The 19,554-nt window shown below is 39.4% G+C and overlaps 1 protein-coding gene across 1 annotated transcript in view; it reads right to left on the bottom strand.

The window, feature by feature from the left end:
* Positions 1–4,126: 4,126 nt before the first annotated feature.
* Positions 4,127–19,554, bottom strand: part of LOC137292166 (uncharacterized) — a 56,080-nt gene continuing 40,652 nt past the window's right edge. The window contains exons 17-33 of the mRNA XM_067823719.1: positions 14,502–14,590; positions 14,054–14,250; positions 13,655–13,742; positions 13,470–13,546; positions 13,172–13,208; positions 12,951–13,048; positions 11,324–11,449; positions 10,862–11,007; positions 9,531–9,666; positions 9,188–9,331; positions 8,391–8,424; positions 8,112–8,176; positions 7,749–7,874; positions 7,188–7,313; positions 6,845–6,987; positions 6,142–6,277; positions 4,127–5,867 (exon numbers count right to left, since the gene is read on the bottom strand). Coding sequence (XP_067679820.1) covers positions 5,796–5,867; positions 6,142–6,277; positions 6,845–6,987; positions 7,188–7,313; positions 7,749–7,874; positions 8,112–8,176; positions 8,391–8,424; positions 9,188–9,331; positions 9,531–9,666; positions 10,862–11,007; positions 11,324–11,449; positions 12,951–13,048; positions 13,172–13,208; positions 13,470–13,546; positions 13,655–13,742; positions 14,054–14,250; positions 14,502–14,590 — 1,840 coding nt within the window. The 3' untranslated portion in view covers positions 4,127–5,795. The remainder of the gene's footprint in view (positions 5,868–6,141; positions 6,278–6,844; positions 6,988–7,187; positions 7,314–7,748; positions 7,875–8,111; positions 8,177–8,390; positions 8,425–9,187; positions 9,332–9,530; positions 9,667–10,861; positions 11,008–11,323; positions 11,450–12,950; positions 13,049–13,171; positions 13,209–13,469; positions 13,547–13,654; positions 13,743–14,053; positions 14,251–14,501; positions 14,591–19,554) is intronic.

Genomic DNA, 19,554 nt, shown 5'->3' with positions numbered 1-19,554 from the left:
ATCTAAATTTATTGATCTTAATAGTGATATAAATTATTAAATTATTCTCGTCACCATATGTCTGGAATATTGCCAGTGTGACCTAAATATTAACTCACTCATTCACTTGTTTTCCCTCTTGGGCTAGGTGTATATAATGATTTGGACATTTGTGAAATGGAGTTTGTGATATCTCACGATTATGAAGTCGGTTTGTTGTTAATGTAATCAACGTCTTACATGGAATCAAATAGACCAATTGTAAGTTAAAATATAACGAAAAGAATACACATACAAAGCGTCGCGTCAAGATTGAAGCATTTATTTAATTCATGTGTCTCCTAATGCGGGAATAACCTACGAGAAGAGAGAGGTCAGGTGAAATGTGTGTTAACGTCTTACTTGAGAATATTCCACTAATATGATCCAGGTATGTGTATGCATGTGTGGCAGCTTCCACTAGCCCAGTTTTATAGTGCCAGCTCACTGAGATACCATACCGCAGTTTAGCATGGGTGCCCCACTCAGGTACATTATACTGACACTGAACCGATCAATTCTTGTTGTACCCATTTGTGCCGAGCGTCATTCAGGGATCATCAAATACCATAGTTTAACCTCTTTTTGGGATCGAACCCCTTCCACTCTCCGGGCGGGAAGAAGAGCGAATGTGCAGAAAGCACGGGCACGAAAAGATAAACACAAGGCAAAGTAGACATATATTTTCACAACAGCCAATGAGCAAGTAGCATACAGCGTGAAAATAGCACATTATACAAATATTGCACATAAGGAAATCAAGCCAAACACGGTCCACTTGACACCTAAAACAATTGCTATTCAAATAACGATACGGAAATTGATAGCCTCGTCCGTCACTTCTGTGTCAGACGCACTAGCACCTATCAGTAACTTCCTGCAATGTCAGATTAACAAATACTCACCGTGAGAAACACTTCAGCATGCGGTTATCATATTGTGCTTTGGCGAGACTCTTACATTAGCATATCTCGTGCTGCTGATATTTCGCTACGGTTGATGGGTTATTGAGCCAGCGACCATGTCGGTCGTACCCCTCTATTCAGTTAAATACCATGTGACATGTTTAATTTTCAGCTACAGGCCCAAACCGCATACTTTCATTACATGTCATACAGTTAGGAGTTTAACACCTAACATTCTACCATTACATTTTTATCAACATTAAGAAAACATACTTGCCCTGTTGGAAAATCTCAGGTATTTACCACATACCACTGAATGACTTTGATCTACCAGTCACAATCCAGCATTTACTGAAGTTATTGTAGAGTCTGGGTTTGATATAAAGAGTTTGTTATTTGTTACATAAGAGGGAGAACACTGAATGGCATAGAGTGTACGTCAGGGAAATACCTGGGCGCAAAAACATCAAGAATTTGAAATTCACTGCCAAAGCAATTATGAAACACTTCACAGTTCTCTCCTTCCGATAACAAACGCAGTCAGGGGTAACTCAGACATCGGGCATGTACGACGGTCCAGTTGTTCGATTCATTCAGTTATAGAACAGTCCAGTTTGACACAACCTATGTATATTGTAACATACATGTTTGTCAAGGATAGTTTCATGACTGTTTCCTGATTATGCATGCCAGATGCTTCATCCTTCTAACACTGTTTATAGTGCACATTCTAGTAGAATATGGCAGATTTGGGGACATCACTGATTACTGATACAAACCATGAGCTGATTACTCAGTGGGTATGTAAATGCTTTCTGTGATGGATTGTACATAGTGGCACTTCTAATGAGGAAGTGCTAGGAAGCATGTGTAATGCAAATACGACAATCCCTGAAGCTCATTGTTCTGAGAACGTTTACTTCATCTGGTAATAGGATATTCGTGCACGAACGTAAGTCAGAGCTACATAATCAGATAATCCGTGACAATGCTTTGAGCATTCTGCCAGGTTGATCGGTTGGTTTGCCGGCTGGACCAGACAATCCCATGATCAACAGGACGAGCTTCCAGTTTGGATACCAAGGTCAACCAACCGATTCTGACTGTCCGAACCCGTTAGTAGCCGTTTATGCCAAGCACGAGTTGTTGATTTTAACGGGTTGTCATGACCAGGTCTAATGTCTATCGCTATCCCAGTGTTGTGCTTGGCTAAGCCAGGAAACAGGAAATGTGGAATATGTTGTCTGCCCTTTCAAGCTATGGCTAGGTGATAACTTAAAACAGTCTTGCAATTGGTTCTCATCAATTAATCAATCTCTTAATTGTATATTTTACGAGGAGTTTGAAACTTTGTTAAATGTTGAAAGATATTTGTGTGGTGATATCCCTATGCATCAAAGAATTGCTATATCAAGGTTTAGATGCAGTAATTGTTAAGGCGGTTGAATGTGGTAAACGTTATGGAATTGAATACAACGAAAGGATATGTCCATTTTGTAAAAGGAGACGCCTGAATTACATAGAAAATGAATATCATGTACAATGTGTTTGTAATGTCTGCTGTAAACTTAGAACGAAATATATAACAAAGTTCACTAAAGAACCTCTTACTCATTACTCTGTTGTGAATCTTTATGCAAAGCAAGAATTATGTTGTTATATAAAATATTGGCCTATATCTATTTTATGTGCAGAAATGGAGACACTCTAGGAATGGAGCTGCCGAGTTGCTTTTGCTCACTCACTGAATATCTCAGTTTGATTGTGTTCTGGGCGAAGGTCTCTCTACTGAATAAATACTGTCTGTCTCTCTGTCTAATATTCCGGTATTAAGTACGTAATGGTCCTCTTATATGGCGCTAATATCCAGACACATTGCCTGCTTAATACCACCGGCCATAGGAGACTATCGTACTCCCTGGGGATTATACAGCCATGCTGCCTGTTAGGTGCAATGAATTAAATACTCGCATTGCCAGCACATCCTCACGGGTACCAAATTTACAGCTGGGTAAACCTCGGGACCCGAACCTAGGTGGCTCCACCCGGGATCGAACCTGGGGTTTCAGTGTGATAGGCATTATTGTGCCAGTACAATTCAGATAAATGTTTTGGCTAGATAGGTGTGTTCTGATTTTGCCAATATGTTTTGTGAGGAAAGGCTTCAATGCCCCAGGACTTACATTAGTTGTGGTGACCCTCCACTCTTTGTGAGCATCCTGCCCCAGTCTTAGCACCACACATAACCAAATGTAATGTCAGTTGATCTTCTGAAGAACAAACATGGCAAGTATGGTGCATGTCGAAGTAGGGAACTGACGGGACATACGTTTTGTCACAGTGACGTCATAACCTTACATGTCCCCTATATTTCCCCGGAAATGTTTTATGGAAGATTAAATGAGACCTCGTATCACGTTGTTTTCTTAGACAATAAATCTCACATGACATTTGCTCTAATGTTCACATATTTCCCTGAATCTTTGCAGATCATTGTGAAACTCTGCCCACGATTACCACATTTTAAGTTTCATGGAATAAGGAACGATATATCACAAGCAAGTGTCCATGAGAAGATGTCAGCCATGATGCAAAGTGTGGAACAGATCATCATGTCCAGGCTACCAAGTTACAGCAGCGGTTGTAAGTTGATGTTGAACAACATATAAACCGACATGGTCCTGTTTGTTTACTGTGGAATTATTAAAGCTGATATATCACAAGCAAGTGTCCATGAGAAGATGTCAGTCATGATGCAAAGTGTGGAACAGATCATCATGTCCAGGCTACCAAGTTACAGCAGCGGTTGTAAGTTGATGTTGAACAACATATAAACCGACATGGTCCTGTTTGTTTACTGTGGAATCATTAAAGCTGATATATCACAAGCAAGTGTCCATGAGAAGATGTCAGTCATGATGCAAAGTGTGGAACAGATCATCATGTCCAGGCTACCAAGTTACAGCAGCGGTTGTAAGTTGATGTTGAACAACATATAAACCGACATGGTCCTGTTTGTTTACTGTGGAACTATTAAAGCTGCTGAGTTGGCAACAGACACTGCCTCCTCTACTGACTTGTGTGTTTATGGTGTAGGATGATAACAATGGGAACTGACTCCCTCAGTCGTGATACATAAACCGAAACAGCATTTTGAACTGAAGGTGTTGTTTGCTGAAATGTAGTACACAAAGATGACATCCTTGAGACATGACAAACAACTCATTTAATTTCCAATAAATAATGGCAAAAAAATAATACTCACAATCATAGGACGTCTTTGAAATAGTACAAGGGTATAGTGTGAACCTGATTAAATATTACAAGCTACACGTTGCTAGAAAATCTACTAGTAAAGAATTCAAAACCAAACAAAACAACTTCGGAGACAGTCGTCATTATTGCAGGATACTATATGGCGTCTGATTATTATATTTTGCGTGAATATTTGGGTAATGACAAATACTGGTCTATGGGCTTGTCATGGCAATGTGTACGCCTTCTTAAAATCATTTACAATGGCAAAATATCTTATTTTAGACATCCATATCGAACATAACGCTTCTAGACCCGGTTGTATCAACGTGTAAATCAAATCAAACACTAATCATTGTTTAAATAAATAAGGCTGTAAAAACCCATATTTAAACACCCATTAACTAAGTATGCATCTAATGAAGGTCTCGTCATTAAACCACCATTAACTTAGGGGAATCCCCTAATTATTATCCATGATGCATTGCGGGTAAACATTAATCTATCGTCTGCACGATGGCTGAATGTCAGAAATCGTAGTAAAAAGTTGTGAAATACAATTTCTAGCAGACCTAGATGAAGATCACATCGATGTGTTTAACAGCAAACTGACTAAGTTCATTCCTAATGACAAAAAGAAGCAGATATGGGACAGAGAAACGGCCGAGATCAATAGCTTAGGGGTAATGAACAATGTCCAAACACATGAAGACAAAATGGGACAATATGTTTCAAATTGCAGAAAAAAGAGCTTTCGGATAGGTAGTTGATGGAACGTCATGTTGTCTGCCACGTTGATACGGCTAATGATGAGTTAATCATACCCCAAACCTTCATCAGCTTAATGATGGATTAATGAAGGGATTCCTTCATTAAAGGTTTCATGCAACTGAAGATAAGATATAATTAACTAATCATAGTATAATTAACGACTAAAGCTTTATTAAAGTTTGATACAGCCTGATCATTACCATTTGTCGCCATATTTACATCACCATGACAAAATCCTAAACTCAAAAAATGAATTATGTCAGATATGTAAATAAAATTGAGAGTATATTTCATCCACCTGAATGGACGCGAGGAAACTCTTCCACGTCAATAAGGAAATCTCTGCTAAAGGAAGAGTCGACTGTGCAAGTCTGACCATGAGCTTGTGTACGTTTCAGCAGTCTACAAACAATGCGAACAGTGTACAAACATCATATCTAGCATATTTCACCAAAAAGGGTTGTAAAGGAGTCAATTATATGTACAACTATATTTCAGTAACAACTAGTAAAAGTCGTCAAGTATGTTTTCAGCTTCTGTTTTCTGAACACATCATATTCCAGTCATCAATAATAATAGAGAAAGACAAACACGCATTACAGTATTCGTTTTAGGCCTTAAAATATTAAATGGAGTGATATTGCGCATGTCTTCTCTTTCTGCCAGATAATGTTGTCGACCATAAGGTGTCCAGTGCTACATCAAGGCTAACAATGTTGGATTCCTGACACAGTATTTATCATGTTTAACAGAAACATTATTGATGCAGAAACAACAGACGCTGGGCATAGTCGCTGTTCTCTGGCCCACGTCACATTGTACGGAACAGGTGTTTCACAATGTGCTTCACATGTTGGCGTACACGCTCTGTGTCTCCAGATAGGTCGAGGCCAGGTTGTAGCAAACAGATATCTCCTCCTGAAGAACAGAGGAGAGAATGTCGTTCATTGTACTAAAGTTCAAGCCGCAGTAGGTCTCTATTTGTTTCGTTATTGTGTTACTAACAAGTCACCAATTCCGAGCCAGCCAGGCCAAACATTTACATAGGCTACATTTCCTTCAATGTATGTCGTGTACCAAGTGAATATATGTTTTAGACTGGCAGATGTCTTGATTATATGAGGTAATAGCATGTGAATGATTCTCTTCTACTCATTGGTGTCTGTAAACGCCATGTCGTCCCTGCATTCACCTGAGTGAGATCGTTGGCATGCAGGTGCCCGAGACGTCTGATGTTGTTGTAGATCTCCACCTCGTTGTCGTACCTAATGCCGAGTACGATGTTGCTGAGGATGCAGAACAATGTAGCCACGCGTTTTTCTTTTTCTCTAAAAAAATATCATTATCTGCATTCATCTTTAGGTAATTTAACAAACCGGCAATTGAGATTCTTGAGAGGCACGTACAGGCTGGTATTAAAATGTTGTGGATGTCAATTTCTTCATTGTATACCTGATGAAGGGCAAGGAATTGGTCAGAAACAAAGAAGAACAAAGAAGTTGACATTTCTTCTACCTAAAGCAACATCTAAACAATTGGTTATTATCCATAATAGATCTGATGGGTTCCTGGTGAGGGTAAAGGTAGAGAGGATCACAGTACTGATGCAACAGTAAATATATGGAATGGTTGCTGAGTCTAAGTACTGTGACTGACTGAATTTGGTTTTGTTACGCTTTACATATTCCAGCAACATCATGTCGGAGGACACCAGGAATGGGCTGCACACAATTTACCCATGTGGAGATTCGAGGGTCTTTACCCACTAGGCTACCCAACCGCCCAACGACCAAAAAGAAATTATTGCATTTTTGTATTTTTAAAGCCTTTTTTATTATTACAGTAACTATTGCAGTGAAGAGTACAATGAAGGATATGAAAGGAATACAATATACCCGAAAACAACTGTTACGGGATTTGGGGTATTGTCCCTTCTGCCAAGGTCGACCTGTTCCAGAAGGTCAAGGAGAACTGAATGGTCATCAGTTGGAAATATCATCATCATGTACACACGGACAGTCTGGGAGGAGGCATCGCCCTTGAATACAGAGGGAGTGGCAGTAATCTTATTGGCATGATATATGTATTAATCATCGCATACGTCACTACATCTTATAAAGCCATAACAGGTGGAATGCCGTATTCAGGTCAGTTACATACATTAGTCAGAGAGCCTAGTCACGTGTTGTGCATGCTGCCCCAGTATTCTGAAAAGATTTATGGTACGTGACAACCGACCTGAATCTGTCGTTGGATGTTCCTGAAGACGATGTCGGGGTTGATGGCGTTCTCTGTTGAACATGTAATACTCGCGGGACCCAGATCCAGACTTTCACCTGGTGCTGGTAGGAAGCAGGACACTCTCTGAAACGAAATTATTTGAATGAATTTATAATTGTCTCCTCAGTATGAAGAACTATGTTCTACGTCCCGATTGTGAACAGTGAAGCAGTCAGATAATTGAAGGTATTACTCACCCGCTGAAGATATCACTACTTAATAACTCTACAATGTTATTACACACTGTGCGTGATGCCGGACGTATGACGTCACAATGCTTTAATGTTATGCTAATACATCTGTCACAATGGAATCAGATCATACTTGATCGGATGAGAATCATTACACTTTCTATCAATTTATGTTGAAGAGTGAAAAAAAGGAATACTAAACTCGCTTTCTTTTTTTCTTTCGCTCGTTTGATACCAAATCATTTACTCGTTTAATAATATGGTGTTACACGGAAGTTCGTTTAGCATCCTCTATGACAATTTCCAGGTTGGTTCAATCGTGGTTCACCTGGTGCGAGTCTGGCAGGACAATGATGGTGGAAGACTCCTGTTCCTCTGTGAGTTTCCAGAACAGAGACGCCGTGGTGACGGAGGGGGCCTCAGTTAACAGGTAGCCATTCATGGACAGGTGGGACTGAAATTTAATCATGACCAGATTAGGATAATTAAGAGGGGCACATCATGACATCAGTATTTTCTGTGTTTCCGTCACATGAGATGGACGATAAGTCGGGGATCAGTTTGTATTATCGAATGTCTATGTGTATTTGGACATGTACAGAGTATTAAGTGTTACTAAATGACAACGTGTATTTGGACATTTGCTGAGTACTAAATGTTATTGAAGGACTAAGTGTATTGGTACACGTACAGGCATCATCACAGCTAAGATATCCGCACGTCCGTTCACCCACACACGACCTTTAATGTCTTTACCTGACAGAAAGAGAGAGTACATTGTCAGATACAGTCATGGGTTCTCTGTTACTCTCGAAGTGATCTCTCTAAATTCACAATTACACACAAATTGGTTTATCAGTATGTGGAAGAAATGTTTACTTCTTCCTGAAAGTGAAAGCATCACACCTCGACTTGTAAAGCATCTTACTGAACGTGCTAGTGAATATGTGTAACGGCAATATGTTCTTACCTGTCTTAGATCGCTGTATATCCGATTTGACTCTCTAAAACCCAAGAATACGAGCAAGTATATACATATGGCATATAGTAAGCAATTCTGTGGATCAAAAGTTCAAAGTAATGGAAGTGTTTGAACTGTATTACCTTGGTGGCACCACCACTGGTATGGTGACTACAAAACACACAGGCACACACACTATGGGATTCAAATCCCAAACCCATGGTTCCGGTCATGACCAGGGACCCACACCGTGAACTACTGCGCGGTCTACAAGATTACAAAGGTGTAATGATACCGCACTGGGAACATGTTCTTGTTTAAACCGAAAGTTCTCGTTAATTCTCTCACTTTGATTTGTTTCCGCAATTTCGAAGTTTTTTTCTGCTTCATTATTGCATTTATGCAGTTTTGAGTATATTCTTTGTAATTCAACGAATTCAGCGAAATTTTAACTTTAGGAGGTATTTTTTAAATGAGGAGAAAATACCAGAATTACATTTGGATTATAAAATTAACTACAATTAAACTGCAGTATTAAATTAATCGACGAAAGGATGAAAAACGGAATTCATTTTAGAAAAATAGATAAAATATGGAAGCACGGATAAACATTTCGAAATTGCCAACTTGTAAAATAGAGGGACAGATTTTTCAAATACATCAGTATAGAGACGTGATTAGGTACACAGTAATTCTTCAGTTATTGAGTGTCAATATGTCTCTTTTATGTGTTGTTAGAACACTGTGCTCTATTTGTACCATATGTTCATAAACATATGTTTTAGCACATACTGCCCAACAACTACCTGTATCAGTCTCGGTATAGTCAAGTTGCCCATTCTGAACACTGTCTTCCTGCCCCGATGTTCAACAAAGTCCAGAGACGTCAGGAACGTGTCTCCTACCGTCAGAACCTCGTACAAGGTTGTGTACACACAGGCATACTGTTCCTGCAATACACATGACAATTTGGCACATGGTCGCAGACAAATATGTCCCTTGTATCGCAGCAAATATATCTATTATCTACACAATGTGCCATTGTTATGAGTCCTATCTGGTATTCAAAGTGATACAATCGACACGATGTTTGTATAATCAGAAATACAATTACCATTTTGAGGTTATGAATGGTAATGGCGTCAGTACCTTGGTCTGAATCATGTTTCTCCTCTGACGTCTCATGTCACACGCGAATCTGAACACATCCACTTTGTGCTCACTCAGAGCCCTGTCCAGAAGGTAGTCCAGCGCAATGTAGGTTCCAGTGCGACCTATCCCAGCACTGAGGAAAATAGAGCGCACAATCAGTAGCGACTGACAAGATGAAAAACTGAGAAACAATTATACGAAAGGATGATAACAGAATAACAGTGAAGACACCAGGTGTTAACGAAAATGGAAAGCATTTCAACTCCTATCGTTAGTACCAGCCTATTTGCATGCAAAATGTAATCCATCGTTTGTTGTCTGACGCCACATTGCGCTTCTCCTGTAATACTGGCTAAGGAGTTCTTCAAAGAGTAAATCTTCATCAGACAAAGGGCCAGAAATACGGCGACAAGATTGAGCATTTAAACTAAAGTAAATTAACACCGTATCACTGTTTCCTCAGCCTCTTCCATTCCACGGTTCATCAACTCCATTATTATGCTGACTATCCCGGACATCCTCAGTGAAGAGAATGTCTGTACCAGCCCACGATATTTCTCAAGTATATACTTCGGCGGAATTGGAGCCCTACTGGAACTACGTAGTTAACAGTTCAAAACGTTATATTTAAACTGAGGTGAATTAACACTGTATCACTGTTTCCTCAGCCTCTTCCATTCCACGGTTCATCAACTCCATTATTATGCTGACTATCCCGGACATCCTCAGTGAAGAGAATGTCTGTACCAGCCCACGATATTTCTCAAGTATATACTTCGGCGGAATTGGAGCCCTACTGGAACTACGTAGTTAACAGTTCAAAACGTTTTGTCATATAAAACCTGTTGGCATACCACAGAAAGTTTAAACTGCTTGAAGTGCGATCACAATTATAACGGTCCCGCTACAAGATAGAACTGTGGAGGTTTTGATGTACGTTTCATATGTAATTCAACGACAGCTTTCCTGTGCAGCTAACCCGTGAAGATCCAGGGTAGAATTGGTCTGCAGCAATGCAATCTTGTCGTGAGAGGGACTAACGTGATCGGGTGGTCAGAATCGCTGACTTGATTGGGACATGTCATCGTCACTGTACACTGGTACTCATGCGATTGATCACTGAATTGTCGGGTCCAGACTGGATTATTTATAGACCACTGCCATATAGGTGGAATATTGAGTGCGGTGTTAAACAACAATCAATCAACCAACCAGTCCCACCCGACTTGCAGGAGCGTGTGATATCTGTCACAAGGGAATCGTAATGAAATGTAGGTCTTCATCATCATGATCATAATACAAGAACTGTGTAGTGTCTTCCTACAGACCTACAATGTACCAAAAGAGGTGAGGCGTCAGGGTTGGGCGTCTTCCGGACTCGCCACAGGAACTCCATAAGGTGAGTTTCGTCTGGAGTTCCATGGTCCGGCCATTTTGTAAAGTGGAACTGGTAGAAAATTCTGTATTCACCTGTCTGTGACGGGGAAGGAAGATAATACATAAAAAAACAATTATTCGAAAGATGCATAGTTCAGGTTGTGAGCATAGACACACTTCTAATGTTTTAACCATCATATACGAATCAGTGTCTTTGCAATAATTTAATTAGTTTCACTGCAACCGAGGAACATTTTTTTTCTTTTTGCCCTACTTTGAAGTACAGTAAGATACTGACAATCTGCCACTGATCATCAGACAGTGGTCACCCAGTTATCCTGAGATATTTCCCGAGAGAAAAGAAAAGTCTGCATCTGTCTATACAAACGAAAGATGACGTCACACAGCATTACCTGCTTGACTGTAGCAGTGAGTTCTCTGATGACCCAGCATGACCTCTGAATGACCTTGGTGACACTGATGGAAAAGGGTCCCGCTTCAAGGTCACGTGTGTCGGACCAGTAGGGTTCACACTTCACCTAAATGAAGAAGATTTTGTTGAAACCGCATAGAACAAATGACTAAACCTGTGTAAACGTTTATGAACAAACACAGTCACTTATCGCATATGCAAGCTATACATACATATATACTCGCCAGATGAAGAAAGTGTGCATTTAAAATAGTATTATCATTTCAAAAAGTAAGCACCAGAGGAACACGAAATTTAAACCCAGAGATGCGTGAGTGCTATGTTACAGAGAGAACTGCATGAGGCCCTAGACGATGTGAAGAAGAAGGCATACTAATGCGTGTAAGAGGTGTGAAATGCAGAATTGCCAGTGATATAGCTACTTAAAGCCCACACATGGCCAATTGGACACATTGTCAACTGACTATCGCAAAGTGACCCGCCATAAAAGCAATGGCAGGATTAACAACTGACGACCGATACATTACACTGGGTATGCTACGGTCTGGTTGTACCCAGCGGGAGGTTGACAACATTGTCACCATATCAGCATTAGTCCGTTGATATGGTCAACAAAATGACAGAGATCGCCCACGTTCATGGAGACCAAGAGTTACCTCCCCTGCACAAGATTGATGGATTCGACTGGTCCATCTGCGTAATCACTGTCAACAAGCAACAACAACAGCCTGTAGCATCCCCAACTGTAGACGGATTCATCCTCAAACCGTCATCAACCGCCTTCAAAGTTTCGACATACGTCCGATGGTGGAATGGTGCAGACGACACCTCAGACATTCATTGTTTTGGTGGAGACGTGTGATACTTACGGATAAGTCTCTTTTCCACCTGACCTGACATGCAAATGAACGCTACGTAGATGCATATGTAATGGAAAGAAATCGCTATGGTGGCCGATCTGTTCGGATGGCATCACTTCTCGTAACAGAACGCAGGTGGTGATTGTGAACGGCAATTTGAATGCTGTGCGGTACCGTGAAGAGATTGTCGCACCCGTTGTCATTCCCTTTATTAGACATTGTGGCCCTAGGGTCGTTTTTCAGCGAGACAACGCATGCCCACATACAGCACGTGTCGTGCAACAATTTCTGCAAGAACCTAATGTCTTGCCCTGATCTTTCCCCAATGAGCATGTTTGAGATGAAATTGATCAAAACTGACAACTGACATCTGCCAAATTCTGCCGTAACGCTTCATGATCTCCAAGTAGCGATTGTCCACATGTGAGATAACACTCCCAAAGTATTTCCTGATCGACTAATCCCATCCATGAAACGTCGTAGTGCAGCCGTGGTGCAGACCAACGGCGGCCATACACGTTATTGAAGTTTTGACTTTCTGTTTTGACCCTTTCAACTTCTAGACCCCTTTACGTCACTAAGGCACAATAAAAACATTTCACATCGTTCATGTGTAATGCATTTTGGTTATGCAATATCATTACCTTTGGATGAATGTGTTATGTCATTTATCTGTGAGTATGTTTTTGCGACGCACAGTTTCGTTTTTGGGTTAGTATGGTTAGTTTAATGACAAAACTGTTTTACCTTGCCCATTTCTGTCAAGTTGGTCAACATGACGATCCTGGTCAAGTTCTTCTGATATATCATTCTCCAGAAGTCAGTTACAGTCTTCTTATTCGGTGCTATGGTAGTTATAAATAAAACACAAATTGTATGAATATATGCACATGTTTATATGAAATCGATATTTTTATATCAGAAAGATTAATTATATCACTTTATGAAGATATTAATGTGTTTTTCACCTTGAGCTGCAATATAGGCTTTGTCCCTCGAAAATCCCTGAAATATGAGGAGCTTTGTAAATATTGTTTCTTCTATTTGCCTCTTGAAAACAGACACTTCAACCACAACAAACTGCCGTAATGATGGATATAAGCAAACAATGAGACTCTCTATGATGAAGCCCCTGATCAGTTATGCTGTAAGTCGACATAAGGCAATAACCTAACAGTACACATATACACATCCATATTCATTCAGAAATGGAACAGCTTTACTTATGTATGTTTGCTATGAAAACAAAATAGAGATCTAGATTACATTGATGTAGCTGGCGTTGATGTAGTCTGAGAATAGATCCTCAGGAAGCTTGTCCAGGACCACCCGGTTGTAGTCATCTGTGGTAGACAAGTAAGTGCTTTACTGTGACACCCCTACCTATATGACTGAACATGAATATGTTACCGAAGTTTATAGGAGGGTACTGGAATGGTGCCAATACTCACATGGGTAATACTGCAGGAATCTGTTTTTGCCTGTGTTCCCTTCAAGCTGAGAGGCTTCATACGTGTGTGTGAACCCAGAGATCAGTTTCTATATGTCAAAATTACATAAGATTCAATGCATACAAACATATGGATACGATCTGTTATGTATAATATCATCCCAAGATTAGCATAAATAAACGAATATTAGTTTTTGAAAAAGAGGCATAGATTTATTTACCCTGCTGGTTCATAAGTGTAATATGGCAACAAAATATAGTATAGGAAACAAAACCATTCTGACATTGGATGTCAGTGGTTACTGGCAAACAAAGCATGAGATCCTAATGAAACTACGCAAGGTGATACTGTGTAACATTCTCCCAAAGAACCAGCTGCAATCATGTCAGGATGGCACACCTGGTACTCCTTCTCAAATCCTTGTTTTGTAGCCTGCATATCTCTGATCCTGTCCCCTAGCTTGTCCACGTCCACCTCCGTACTCATGGCTGGTCCAATGTTGTAGTATGTACTGGCTGTGTTCTCCCCAGAACAATCAGCATCACCATCCGTCTCCTCCTTCTCCTCATAACCAGCATTCACGCTTGGTCCTACTGCTGGAGAAACACGTCACATAGAACTGGGTTCAGTGAAAACAACCGCTTGTCATTTGGTGCTTGTAAAATGGTTTCACACAAATATAAACTATACAAAACGTGAGAAACCTCAATTGCACACAGCTTATGACGAGCAAAACCTGGCTTCACTGCAGAATGATATCTGTGGAAGACCTACAGCATCTTGCTATCCAAACATGTACGCTGATTCCTAAATGTTGAATGTTGATTGAATGATCTTTATAACTTACCATGCAGCTGTGGTTCTTGTGGTTCAAAGGCAGACACGTCCTCGTACACAGAATTATCACTTCTCTTCTTGTTGGCATTTCTTTTTCTCCTTGAACAATGCGAGGAAGTTAGATACTTAACCAATACTGGGTCAGATAAGACGCCATGCTGATGAAAGTTGAATTCTTAATTTATGCAAGTTGTCTAACCTTAATGTTAGAAAATAAAAACACACACTCTTTTCACCAGTTGTCCGTTTTAATATTGTAAGATCACTCGCAGGCTAAACTCGATAGTCCTAAATACAAAAAGAGCAGATGCGTTCATGATTATCAGTACAAAAATGCCATCGATAATAGCGTACGTAAACCTTTGTCATAAAGTAGTTTCAGTCTCCTCATACAATGCACAAAGTTAGGTTATTGTTCATGGGACGATTCTAGAGTACAAAAATGCCATCGATAATAGCGTACGTAAACCTTTGTCATACAGTAGTTTCAGTCTCCTCATACAATGCACAAAGTTAGGTTATTGTTCATGGGACGATTCTAGAGTACAAAAATGCCATCGATAATAGCGTACGTAAACCTTTGTCATAAAGTAGTTTCAGTCTCCTCATACAATGCACAAAGTTAGGTTATTGTTCATGGGACGATTCTAGAGTACAAAAATGCCATCGATAATAGCGTACGTAAACCTTTGTCATAAAGTAGTTTCAGTCTCCTCATACAATGCACAAAGTTAGGTTATTGTTCATGGGACGATTCTAGAGTACAAAAATGCCATCGATAATAGCGTACGTAAACCTTTGTCGTAAAGTAGTTTCAGTCTCCTCATACAATGCACAAAGTTAGGTTATTGTTCATGGGACGATTCTAGAGTACAAAAATGCCATCGATAATAGCGTACGTAAACCTTTGTCATAAAGTAGTTTCAGTCTCCTCATACAATGCACAAAGTTAGGTTATTGTTCATGGGACGATTCTAGAGTACAAAAATGCCATCGATAATAGCGTACGTAAACCTTTGTCATAAAGTAGTTTCAGTCTCCTCATACAATGCACAAAGTTAGGTTATTGTTCATGGGACGATTCTAGAGTACAAAAATGCCATCGATAATAGCGTACGTAAACCTTTGTCATAAAGTAGTTTCAGTCTCCTCATACAATGCACAAAGTTAGGTTATTGTTCATGGGACGATTCTAGAGTACAAAAATGCCATCGATAATAGCGTACGTAAACCTTTGTCATAAAGTAGTTTCAGTCTCCTCATACAATGCACAAAGTTAGGTTATTGTTCATGGGACGATTCTAGAGTACAAAAATGCCATCGATAATAGCGTACGTAAACCTTTGTCATAAAGTAGTTTCAGTCTCCTCATACAATGCACAAAGTTAGGTTATTGTTCATGGGACGATTCTAGAGTACAAAAATGCCATCGATAATAGCGTACGTAAACCTTTGTCATTAAGTAGTTTCAGTCTCCTCATACAATGCACAAAGTTAGGTTATTGTTCATGGGACGATTCTAGAGTACAAAAATGCCATCGATAATAGCGTACGTAAACCTTTGTCATAAAGTAGTTTCAGTCTCCTCATACAATGCACAAAGTTAGGTTATTGTTCATGGGACGATTCTAGAGTATGTTCAGGAGACTGTTGCGTCGGTAGTTCATGCATAAACATGTCACTGCTTTTTTACCAATGGTGTGGAACATATTCATTTCTTATTAGCCTTCCCTACGCTAAATGACTGTGGCAATGGCAGTGTTTTACATCGCTTCCTGTGATATTAGTTTTTAGTTTTATCATTACTCTTTTATAGTCTGTTTGCCCTCAGACCGTAGAGATGAATTCCTAATTACAAGGGATTACAAGCAAAATTCGTCAACAATTTTCGCATCTTTCTTATTTATCTTACGGTACGACATCGATGCATTTTTTTATTAAATTAATATAAAGTAATAAAAATGTTATTTCAAAATTATCATATAATTGCTGTTGTCTGAATACGTTTGGTTACACTGGGGTCTGTAAAGTCACTGCAACAGGCGAACACGGTAGAACATCTTATCGTTTAAATGGCTCGTTTTGTCTTCCAAGATCACCTTTTACAAGACCCTATATCATCTCAATGGTGTTCCAGTGACAATGGTAAGGAGGCAGACAAAGAACATCATGTCCATGTGTCTGCAACAGTTTGTCCACAGTTTTGGCCTTGATTAGTTTGATGACGTCATACAGTACAGACTTTGTTGGACAGAAAACATTGTTCGCCTGCAGACAAGTTATGACTTCCGTGAATTAGACATCGGCATCTTCGTATTTAGACCTTGCACACTGTGATAAGAGGCGTTGCGCTCTCGCTCTCTCTCTCTCTCTCTCTCTCTCTCTCTCTCTCCCTCCCCCCCCCCTCTCTCTCTCTCTCTCTCTCTCTCAAAAGCACATACATTGTAAAACCCTGTCAGCGATGGTAACATGACCTATAGGTTGCCAACAACTGAAGGTAGATCACCATACTAAGGACCATGGGGACTTACAGTACATTTGCTTCCTGAATGGACCATAGTTAGATTTGCATCATCCCTTCAGCTGTTAGCAAGTTAGACAAATCTAGCCATAAAATATAAACACACGTATTCTACGATTAAAAAGCTGGAAAACTGAAATTTACTTCAAATGTTTTTGGACTTATGTACCCTCTGAGGAGGACAATTATTTTACGGTACTTCAACCCCCTTTGAGGGTACAGCCACTAACGATTTGAGTAACTAATTTAATCGTCCAATTTTAAAATATTTATCTATTTACGGTTCAGTTAACAAATCTAATTCCTTTAAAAATGCAATAATTAAATGAGGGCTAATATTGCTAAAAAGATCACCTTTCAAAAGGTATTCATGAGTATATCTAGTATGGCCAATACGACATCGCCGCAAAATGACCTCCTCATTTCTGGACTGACAACCCAAGTGGGTATAACCAATATACGGTTTTATTGCATGTAATGTATTGACACCCACTTGGGTGTCCCACCTCTTTTGCATCAGATCTCGGATATACGATCTAATTGTAGCTTTATAATCAGAGTATGGAATAAGAAATTGAGTCACGGATTTGTTGAGTGCTGCCTTGGCAGCAAGATCGGTCATTGTGTTGCCAGAAATGTGGCTTGGTAACCAACAAAAGACGATATCGTATTGGCCAGTAGCAATTATTATATAATTCAATTATTTCTATTAAAAATGGATGTTTACATGACAAGTTTTTAATTGCCTGGAGGCAAGAAAGACAATCGGAGTAGATAATATACTGTTAATGTCTAGGATGTCTTTCAATATAATCAAGAGCTGTTAATATAGCGTTTGCTTCCGCTGTGAAAATAGAACTAATCCGGTATTCTGAAAGATATTGTTCTGGATCCAATGACGGTGGCACAAGCCACTGCGCCACCATCCTTGGACCCATCTGTAAATAAGATTTGTATGTATTATAGTTACTTTTTAATTGATTATATTCTTGTTTATATTGTAATTCATTTGTTTCTGATTTTTTAAACCTCGTCAGTATTAGGCTCTAACTAACTGCCAAGGAGGAGATGGGAAGGAGATATGGAAGCTCAATGCCGCAAGCAGACAGATAAGGTTTCACTCTAAGTCCCAGAGGCGGAAACAAGGGAAGACTTTTGTATTGTATAGATCCTCATAAAGAGGATTAAAAACACAGTTAAATGCAGGATTGGCCTCATTAGAATATCGTTTTGTTATATACTGTAAGGAGAGTTTTATACGTCGTTGAGTAATAGATGGCTCATCGGTCTAGACGTAAAGACTGTCAATAGGAGAAGTTCCAAATAACCCAAGACATAGTCTTAGACCTTGATGGTGGATAGAATCAAGTATTTTGAGGTTGCCTTTACAGTCTCCACCATAAACGATGGAGCCGTAATCAAGTTTCGAACGGATGAGAGATCTGTATAAGTGGAGTAGGGTAGTTCGGTCTCCTCCCCACTTTGAATTGGAAATCAAGTGCCTTCAGGCATTTAGTTTTAAGGGATTTAATTTGGGGTAGAAAAGTTAGATGTGAGTCGAAAATAAGACCGAAGAACTTGGCCTCCTTTACTACCTTGATGAGGGGGCCATTTAAAAATAATTCTGGATCTTTATGCGGTGTATACTTTCTGCAGAAATGCAAGCAATTCGTTTTTGTTATAGAAAATGTAAACCCGTTTTCAAGTGACCATTTTTCAATTTTGTTGAGACAAATTTGTAATTGCCTCTCTATTGTATGCATATTTCTACCTCTACAAGAAACATTAAAATCATCCACAAATAGTGATCCATCTACTGAATCACTTCAAACCTTAGAAAGACTATTGATCTAAAATACTAAATAGAGTCACGGATAAAATACTGCCTTGTGGAACACCCTGATCTTGATGAAAGTAGACTGAGAGGGTTGATCCAACACGTACTTGAAACTGTCTGTCATTTAAAAAATTAGATATAAACTGAGGCAAGCGACCTCTCAACCCAAAAGAATGTAAATCTTTTAAAATACCATGCTTCCAAGTAGTATCATATGCTTTTTCGAGATCAAAAAAGATTGATACTGCATGTTGTTTTTTAATGAAAGAATTTTTCACAAATGATTCCAAACGAACCAAGTGGTCAATTGTGCTTCGGTTTTTACGGAAACCAGATTGTATATCAGTAATCAGATTGTTGGTTTCCAAAAACCAAACTAAGCGATTATTTTCCATTCGCTCCATGGTTTTGCAAACGCAGCTAGTTAAGGAAATAGGTCAGTAATTTGATGGATCTGTATGATCCCTACCAGGCTTTGGAATAGGAACAACTATGGTTTTTCACCATGAAGGGGGGAAATGTTGTGTTATGCAAATACGGTCAAAAATGCCAAGTAACGTTTCGAGACATGATTCAGGCAAGTGTTTTAAGAGTTGGTAATGGATATCATCAGGTCCTGTTGCAGTATCGTGAGCCTGTGATAGCGCAGTATGAAGTTCAAGTAATGAAATATCAGATTTTTTAGTTAGTATGTTATTATCATTT

The sequence above is a fragment of the Haliotis asinina genome, chromosome 7, assembly GCF_037392515.1.
Source record: "Haliotis asinina isolate JCU_RB_2024 chromosome 7, JCU_Hal_asi_v2, whole genome shotgun sequence".
In the NCBI taxonomy this organism is placed as follows: domain Eukaryota; kingdom Metazoa; phylum Mollusca; class Gastropoda; order Lepetellida; family Haliotidae; genus Haliotis; species Haliotis asinina.
The sequence above is the reverse complement of the archived record's forward strand: the minus strand, read 5'-3'. Positions and strand labels throughout refer to the sequence as shown.